The 10320-nt window shown below is 25.9% G+C and overlaps 1 protein-coding gene across 1 annotated transcript; it reads right to left on the reverse strand.

Moving 5' to 3' along the window:
- Window positions 1-628: 628 nt before the first annotated feature.
- On the reverse strand, window positions 629-8811 carry LOC111029855. Its single transcript, XM_022309062.1, has 3 exons — window positions 8454-8811; window positions 4731-4821; window positions 629-2098 (listed from the first exon to the last, which is right to left on the reverse strand). Exons 2-3 carry the CDS (start codon window positions 4812-4814, stop codon window positions 629-631), a joined length of 1554 nt encoding a protein of 517 aa, XP_022164754.1. The 5' UTR covers window positions 4815-4821; window positions 8454-8811.
- Between the last annotated feature and the right edge of the window lie 1509 nt (window positions 8812-10320).

Genomic DNA, 10320 nt, shown 5'->3' on the forward strand with positions numbered 1-10320 from the left:
TTAATTAAAAATAATTAATATACATACATTATTATGAAACTGAGGGAGTTTTAGGTACACTCATTATCTAAAATATAGTTACGGTTTCCCTGCATGAAGATCCTTTTCTAGTTGCAGTTGACAATAGGACATGCTGATTGTATTTACTCAACCATATTTCAGGCTGGTTGTTCAAGCTAGACATTGCAGGTTCATTGTTGTTTGAGACATTTGTGGCCACTAAACTACCCATGTAACACATACAATCATGGTTTATGATTTAAGAATATATAATATGAGTACAATTACACAACATTTAAAATAAATTTTGTGTTTGTGATATCTCATTCAATAAAAGTTAAATATCACTAACAATTTATACATTTTATCATTGTCTTGAGTTTTATTTATTTTTCAAACAAAATTGATTATAATTCAAGTATATACATAATGTATAAAATGATGTTATTTTAAAAAGATACCAAAATTCATAACTTATAGCAATTGTAATATAATAATATTTTAATTAAACCATAATATACAAAAATAAATAAATTAAAACTTGGTGAACAATCTATGATGGTTTTAGACAAAGTACATGTATATTAAAAACTTCATGTATTGGAAAACTAAAAAATTGATCATTCCCTCATATAACATGAGTTTTAATGTGGGTATAATATGAACTAAGAAAATCATATTGTTTATAACATCTTTTACATAGTAACCTTTTTAAACATTTTTGTTCTGTTTTATTTTTTTTATGATTATTTAAATGTGTTTTATAATTTTTATAAACTTTGAATTTAAGTCCACAAATCGTACACAAAAATATTTCATTCAACTTATCTGAATGTTCATTACTATGCAATTTCCATTCAGCAACAGATTTAAAAGTTTTTCTATGTTTTCTACAGTTCAATTCAGTGTTATAGATACAATTCAAACGAGAATCATTTTTATGTTTTTCAACTGAATTAGTAATATTTGGAGTTCTATCTACTGTTTTTGAATTATCTTCAAAACTATCCTTACTTATGGATTCTTTTCCAAACATATCTTCATTTATATGGATAATGGATTCACAACCATTATTCAATTCTTTACTTATTTTGGCATGAACAGTATTATTATCTATCAGTATTCCTATAGATTTTTCATTTTCATCAAAATCTATGGTATTCATTTCAATCTCAGATTCATTTTCATTGTTTTTGAATGTACGTTGAATATTTGCTTTGCCTTCATCTGGTATGGATCCCTGTGTATCAGTCTTCTTCAGTTTACATGGTTTAATTTCATCATGCTTTTCACTAATTTTTGTCAGCCTTAATTTTAATTCATCAATATACGGATATTCTTTTTTACCCTGCATTTTTTTTAAAAGAAGCTTACTATCGTTTTCTTGTTCTCCCAATTTGAGTAAAGTTTCTTTCATTATGAAAGACAGCGATTGTAGTTTTCCATCAGTTTTTTCAGACTCGTCGATTTCTTGGTCACTATTTGAGCGGTTATCGTTTTGATTTGAACTATACACTGACACAGCATTCAACTTCTCTGGTCTGCCTAGTTTTTTTAAGTTAACCTCGGCATTATTACTAATATTGTTCTTTTTTGGTCGTCCTCTAGGTTTTTTCACAAAAGGACCATCATTTTTTTTATCTGAATAATTCGTTGGCTTTTCTTTAACCTTATTTTTCTGGAATATTTTATCAGAATAGACTTTATTACGAGTCTGTAAGGTGTTCAACATTTCAGGATTTAATGAATTTATTTGTATATTATGACCAAAATCTCCATCAGACTTTCTTATACTTGGTGTCCAAGCATGTCTACGTTTTCTATTCTTAAATTTTAGATAGATAAGATTTGGCCCATCGTAAGTTCTAACACAAATATCAGTACCAACATGTGCTTTATAAGACAATTTTGAAGCAAACTTTTGACAGCATTTTTGACAAACAACTTGTTTACAAATAAAGTCAAAGTCCTTTAATGGTAACAACTTTAACGTGCCTTTTTTAATACAAAAATTTTCGTATCCAGTTTTTATACTATTATTTTTGTATTTGAGATCTGCATTATGGCGAAGTAAAACTAATAAATGATCTCTGGAAGTCTGAAAAACAATAATATAAATAAATATATAAGCACATTAATTAAATAATTATAATACTTAATACAATAATACAAAATGTATAATAAAGGTCTAAGGTTACAGAATTGTAAATTACTTACATAATAGATAATTATTATAATTATACATGGGTATTAAAAAATATATTATGTACTTCAAACGTTTAACTCAGCCAATTTATTTCAAAAACAATCAATAAATTTTATATTTTGAAAATTCTAATACATACATTTTGAATGAATAGCTTATTAACTATAAATTATAATATATTTATATATTATATATATTTAGGACTACACTTAAATTATGACAAACCAGAATAGATGGTCATGGGGAGACGAAACAACATAGAAATATTGCCATTCACGAATATTGATATTTATGAGTTCAGTCAAACAATTTAAATACTTATTTAATTAAAAATGTACTCTAGCATTTCTATGAGGAAAAAATGCTTTTACGGAATCACAAAGAAACTAGGTTGTAGTATCTGTTGATAAAAGTTAAGAAATAATTTTATATTATACCAATTTGCCCAGTAATCACCTATGGGTAGTGTCCCTAGGAGACATGGCTCCTAAGAAAACAAAGTAAAAGAAACTGATAGTTTTTTAAACAAAAACCTGAAGGAAGATTTTTGGACCAGTAAATGATGAAGAAAGGGGGTCAGTGAAGAGCATGGAAAAATAACGAGTTGGGAGACTTCCAGAAACAAATCATATTGAACACAATTAAGAGCCAAAGATTACAGTGGTAGAAGCACGCATGGAATCAACTTTTATGCATGATCAAGGAAAAAAATCTAGTAAGAAAAGGGCAAATTGGAAACATCATTTGAGATATGAAGATATAATTTAAAAAGATGCAGAATCACAGAATAGAAGACCAGACTAGAAAACATGAGCAGCTTATAAGGAAAATTGAAAGATTGTGTGACAAGATGGATGATCTTAATGGTAAATAGTTCCTAAGAAAAAGAAGAGTACACCAAAAATGTCAAAGATAAAGCCTCATAGGTAGAGTATGAGATAAAAAAATTATAGTTCAAATTTAAAAAGTTAAAAGTTAAAAATATGAACTATTAGATGTTATTAAATTTTAATTTTTGAAAATTAAAAATACTGAATAAAAAACTTACAAAAAACAACTAGTCAAAGGAACAGATTTAAATGTAATAAAAATTACAAAAATTTGTACATAAATATGGAAGTATAATTTATAAAACATGTGCTAAATATATCAAAATATATGGGAATAAACATTTTTATTTCTATATAAGTACAAGGCATTTAGGGAAAAAATACATGAAATAAAATTTTAAAAATATCAGATATATTTAGAATATATTATCAAAAGATGAGTAGCATTGAATAATTTACGATTTCTTCTAAATATTTGTATGTTAAATATCGCCTATTAGGTCTCATAAAAATATTTTTAAAACAGCTAAACGATCATTTGACATCAACAAATGTAATTGGAGCATATTTAAAGGGCATAATATCTGAAGGTAATGATTCCAAATTTTTAAAAGGGTGTCAGCCACTCATTATTTCATTGATTGTTTTTAAATCAATTTAGCCATATCTAAATGGTCTATAAGTATATTTGATAATTCCAAAAATCAAAATTTGAATACATGCATAATTTAATCATAAAAATAAAGTGAGCATGCTTAAAAAATCATCCTGTATAACAACTATGGTGATATCAAGAATCATTTACCTATATTATTTTATTTACTATGACATTTTCTATTGTGATTAATGAGAGATTAAAAATATTTCCCACAGAATAATGATTATTGTTAATATGTTTGTAAATAGGCCAATATAAAAATATGAAATTTGTAATGATCGGTAAAATACATAAAAACTGTATTTGCTCAAAATATATAAAAATGAATACAGATGTTTTATATTATTTAAGGTCATCACTGACAACAGCAGTGGCGGTAAAACTATTTTTTCTTGACGGTGCCGCCATGGTGGCAGTCAATTGTGTGTGGACTCACTTTACCGCTACCTACCACTGCAGTGTGTTGAAAACTTTAAAATATTTTGAAAATCATAATTATCAAACAGAACCTGCATTTAACAAAATTATATATTTACATAAAAATGTATGTCCTAGGTATCACAAAGATTAACTGTATTAACTGATTAAACTTAAGTGCAAAGTCATAAAAATGAAAACACAAAACTAATTCGTAAAATACAGATGATTATAATTTGATATATTATATTAAAGTGTACATGTTTGTAGGTTATACAATTGGTATATTTTTAAAATATGTGAAGGTAGATCAAATAATATATTTTGGTTATCTAATAGTTAATCATTAAATAGTTAAATACTAGTGTATTTTTATAAATATATTAGTCTGTAAATAAATTGTTTATGAATCAAGTATGCACAATTATGCATATTTTATTAATTAAAATATAATAGAATACCTATTATTTTAATAAGTGGATCCACAAATTAGTTTACTCGGTATAATTCATTAATCTTCAGTAAACTAACTTACAGTTTATTCTACAGCATAATAATACTTAAAATACCATTAATTATCTACTTTAAAGAAAAAATAAAATAATTAAGTTATAATTACCGTGGGTGAATCATTTTCTGGAGCAATAGTCTCAAGATTTAATAGTTTAAAAAATGAAATTTTTTCCAAATTTGTTTCAGTCATTTTTACACTAAAACAAAATTAAATATTAAAATAATTAGTAATTACAATAGCTCATAGGGTAAAGGATAATACTTAAAAATAAAAGTATCATAAATAAATCTATCAACTGCTAATTTTAAGTTGATCACAATTATATCTATATTCAAGGCTGGGCAAGTTAACTATTTTCTTTAACTTGTTAAGTTAAGTTAATATAGAAATATGTCAGTTGAGTTTAAAGCTAAGAGTTACTTTTCGTTTTTTTAAACTTGTAAAAGTTAACAGAAAAATAAAAGTTACTTAATTTAGTAACAAATCTGTTACTCACTTTTTTCATAAAAAATTAAAAATTATACCTTTTTTTAAAACTAACAAATATCATGGTAATATAATAGAAGTTGTACAGTTTTAAATAAATTTCTATAAGTACTTTTAAGCTTTAATACTGTAATCAACTACAAAATCCAACAAAATAATTATATTTATGTATTTGTTTACCTATTAGTCCACAACTATACGAAATCATAGTTACCAAATTAATTATTAGAATATTATTAATTACCTACACATAAAATATCAAATATTATTAATTCAATTGTAATTCTATGAATGAATAAAAATATAATAATAAATAATGACTATTTATTAATTAAGATTACCGAGTATGCAAACGCATAAGGGATAGGTACAGAGTAAATAGTTATATTTTTCTTTTCTCAATGACGCACTACTACTGTGACGTATCTGTTTATAAAATATTCTCTCAATATGCAATATTATAATTTATAACCATTATTTCAAATTATTATTTATTACATATTATATTAATAAATTATATATGATAATTCAGATTATTATTATTTTTTTGTTTATGCAATTAAATAATTATTTACAAAATAAAAAATTTAACTTGTTAATTTAGAAGTTACTTCTAAAAAAATGTAACTCGTTATGTAGCTTAGTTAAAAGTAACTGAAATTTTTAACTCGTTAATGCTGAACCTTGCCTATATTGTTTTTTTAAATTAAATTATTTAATTTTATACCTTAATACATTTGAAATCAAATTAAAACATCTAATTAATCAAAATAATAAAAAATATATATAAAAGAACTACCTATAGTTTAATATTTTTTAATCAATTATTCCAGTAGGTATGTAATTAATAAACAATGAGACTTTAATTAATATTATTTATAAAAAGTACCTAGGTATATTAAGTTATTGATTATTGGTTACATTCTAAACTTATCTAGCTAAATTGATATTAAATACAATTCAGTAGAATAATCACATAGACAAGAGGGCTCAGATGTTTATGCAATTAAAACTACTGTAATATGCATGCATTTATGCACTAAAAAATTACGAATTACGCAATCAGAATATGAGCTAAAAAAGATAAAATATGAATTTTTAGCCAGTAAAAACACCAAAATATGTACAAAATAATTTATAATAATTTATAAAACATAAATATTTTATTTATATTAACTGGTAGTTATTTTTATTTATTATTTTTTTTAAAACAATTTAAAATACATTTTTTAAATTTATATAGCGCTTTATTTACTTTAATTTACACTATTATTTATCACATTATTTATTTGTGTCACTATGGTTTTTTAATTTTATCAAATTTGTATCTGCATCTGTTTTCAGTAAGTAAATTGTTGTAGCGTGAAAACTTTGTTCTATATCAACTAATGTTATTGGAGCATAGCATATTGAAGAAAGCAAGATCCTCAACCTTCACCTTGTCTTCTAATCCTTCCATACTATTAACTTCAACGAAATGTACTTACAAAATTTATACCAAAGTTTTATATCTATTATTTTTTTCAATTACGTTCTAAAATTTGTTGTGGATTTCTTTTCTTACTTTTCCATTAGCCATTTTGAGGATGGTGAGTGGTTTGTAGTAACCACCTTTAAAACTTATGTATACAAATTGTGGAATTAATTGTATGGTTTGTTAATTTAAATTGTTGTTTAAAAAAATGTACATAAATAAATATATTTATTTTTTAAATCCTAAAATATGAAACTAAAATACAAAAACCATTAAATATGCAAAAATATGCAAAATAAAAATAGTATTCTTTAATTTAGTAGAACATGAATTAAACTTGCATCCAGGCTAGCATTAAATTTGATAAATAGAAAAAATATGCAATTTCATAAACATCCGAGCCCCCATTATTAACAATAAAAATAATTTGTCACAAACTCAGAAATTGTGAACAAAATTTTTTTTCATAATTTGGTACTTATGTAATAATAGAATTGAAACTATTGCTTGAAAATAGTATTTATTAGTATGTTACTCACAGTGTATTGATCATTAAATTGAAACTATATTCGGTAATTTTTTTGGAATATATTAAGATGACAATTTTTTTTTGTTATCAATGTATTAAAATTGACAAAGAAATTTAAAAACAAAATAAAAATAGGAAAAAGTAGAAAGAAACAATTGCTGCACTACTGTAAAAAGTCACTGAAAGCAGCTTACATATTATAACTGGCACTAGACAACCGAATAACGTGAAATATTGATAATGAACAATCATTATGTTATTGTATCCTACATAAAATTATTATAGCAAATTATTTATTGAATTAGAGAATTATTTTAATCTTGGTTTACTTCAGACTTCACTAAAACTATAGAAATATTAAAGTTTGTTCCAACGAAAGATTACATTATTTGTGAATTTGCATTATAACTCTTATCACATCTGTGAGGGTATTATAAAATACATGTGTAAGTGTCTGTAAAAAAACACAGCTTAAATATATTTTTGATTTTTTAGCTATGTCAGAAATAATATAGCAATTGACCATGGAGTAGTACATCATTATCTCCTTCATAATATATTGTTCAATTTACTTTTTTTCAAAGTGTTACAATATCTCATACCCATATTATACCAGTATAATATGCCTTTATATTGATATATATTAGTGTCTAAGACCCTACTCACTCTACTACATTTCAAAATTAATTTGTTTCTTTTAATCATGAAAATGAGATACTTATAATTATTGTTTTAATTTTGTTTTAATTTTGTTTTATTTAAATAAATTATCTACATGAAAATAATAAAATGCCTCAAAACTCTTCAACTCAGTTAATTTTAGATAATATTATAAAATAAAATATTAAAAATATTATTATTTTAATATGTACACCATTAAAAAATGCATTAAACAAGGACAGTGAAAAATTACAACAAACAAGGTTGCATTGTTGCACAAGAGAGCCTAGATAATAGGCCATCTAAGTAGATAATGGGTATGCCTCGTCCAAAAATTCCTACGTTTTTTTTAATTAAAAAAGCATAAACAATACTAATAATATAATATACTAGCCAATTTATAAAATATAAAAGAAATATGCTTACTGTGTTATATATAAGTTTACTAATATACGAGAACTGTGTATAACAACGGCATTACGAGCGGCGTGCAACAAGTGTCAGTGATGTAGGTACATGCCTTGACGACAAAATACTATGGTCTATGTGTTACAGTACTACCTCACACTACTATGTATAATATGAGTAAACAAATAAAGAATAATAAGCCTCTTCTATATTGCCCTATACTCATTTCTTATCTATCAGTATTAATAGTCCATGACCAAAACACACTCACGTTGTTTATTGAACACGTTCTTATTGGTCCCAACTTGTCATACCGAAGCCCGTGTCCGGTATTGTGTAAATTTTTAGTTATTACCGAAGTACTGCATTTTATAATCCAATATTGCTAGCGGAACATACGTACATTGTAGGTATTAATAACTTAATAATTCAAATTTTGTTCTTCTTTCTTGATACACTTTGTCCCTATTATTAATGACACAACTCTATAAAAAATTTCAAATAATAGGTGATAGTTAATAACTCGATAACCACAGCTGCTGCAAGCTTTTTAGATTTGTTAAAATGAGGCAGTTAACTTATTATTTCCAAAAACCACATACAAAATTCAAATTAAGCTAAAAATTAAATTGCCGTATAATAGTATCATACTATAACCTAAGAATACAACGGTAAAAAAATACTTAGATACTAAACATTTTACGCACATAACCTCAATTGTACGTATGAAAAACGAATTGATAAGTAGTTATCTCCGAAACCATGGTTAGACCATGGCTTAAATATACAAGGTTATTGCAATAGTACCCCCACTATATCATTTTATCAAGTTCAGGAATTAAAATGGCAGCGTAAGGGGACGACGTATACAGGGCTATATTATGATATTATATCCTATGATATGGACCGTACCCTTACGCTGCCATTTTATTTTTATTTGATAACAATTTGGCTATGTGCAATAACCTTGTATATTTAAGCCATGGGTTAGACGATACGTTTAATAATTCGTTATCACATTAATTTTTATAACATTCAGATTAGTCCACAGATCATATATACTGGATCAATCCCTGGCCTATAGATTACACATAACGTCGATGTGTACATGTTAGCGACGAATCACCGGTTTTGTGGCATCTACAGCACATGAGCTAGTAACTAGTTACATATTTATCTCAATCTATCCATTATAAATATTTCATCATTTCATTGGGACAAATATGTGACCATTCACTTGCGCATGCGCAGATAAGTAAGAATAAGTGATGACTTGTCGCTAACATATACACCAAAATATTGAGCTGTGGCTCCATCCATTGTATATGATCTAAGAATGAACCATATTATTGTTAATATTGGACTTATTTAAATTTTTATCTAGACGCGTTCTTCTCCTGATGGCAGATTATTTTTGTAGGACCACTTATTTTACAGTTTGGTATCCTTATCTCTAGTCTTCATAGTCGTCATAATACACGAAATTATAAATATTGATAAAGCTAATTTTCTATAGCTTTTAAAGTTAAATTGGTATAATATATTTTTTAGGTATATACAGTGCCACAAAAACCGGGTGAGCAGAGTGTGCGGCGCACACGGACCTCAAGGCTTACATACATTTGGGGGGCCCCGGGCCCAATTTGGAGCAAACACTGAAATTGTCTTAAAACTCAAAACTTAATTATTCATAATACTTTTTTTTTTAAGTTGAAACATTATTGTAGTTGTAGGTATATACTAATATTAGATTAAGTAATAAGTATGTTAAAATGGATGGTAGGTTTAGAAAAAGGTGGGTACCTATCAAGTATTCAAGTGTCAACGTTTCTAACTTTATTAGTACTATCAATTTTTTCCATAAGATCTATTTTTATCGCGTCTATGGGTCTTTGTTTGTCGCATTGTCGGAAGAACAACAGGCTGATAGCGGAAAACGCCGACGGTTGATGAGTGACGACGTACACAACATTTTATAGGTATTTAGTACTGGGAGGCCTCTGATATCCGTTTAGTCTGCCTTTTTATTTTTATTAATTTTAGCTTATTCTATAACATCACTTATTCTTATTGTTCCCTTTGAAACAGATTGAATAAAACGTATGAACCAAAAAAAAATTTATATATATGTAGGTATA

This window comes from Myzus persicae, unplaced genomic scaffold (assembly GCF_001856785.1).
Source record: "Myzus persicae strain clone G006 unplaced genomic scaffold, MPER_G0061.0, whole genome shotgun sequence".
NCBI lineage: Eukaryota > Metazoa > Arthropoda > Insecta > Hemiptera > Aphididae > Myzus > Myzus persicae.

Excerpts from the sequence above, each read along its gene's own strand:
- LOC111029855 (XM_022309062.1), bottom strand. The coding sequence starts at position 4,814 with ATGACTGAAACAAATTTGGAAAAAATTTCATTTTTTAAACTATTAAAT. Across the intron at positions 2,099-4,730 it reads CAGAAAATGATTCACCCACG|ACTTCCAGAGATCATTTATT; the intron begins GTAATTATAACT and ends ATTGTTTTTCAG.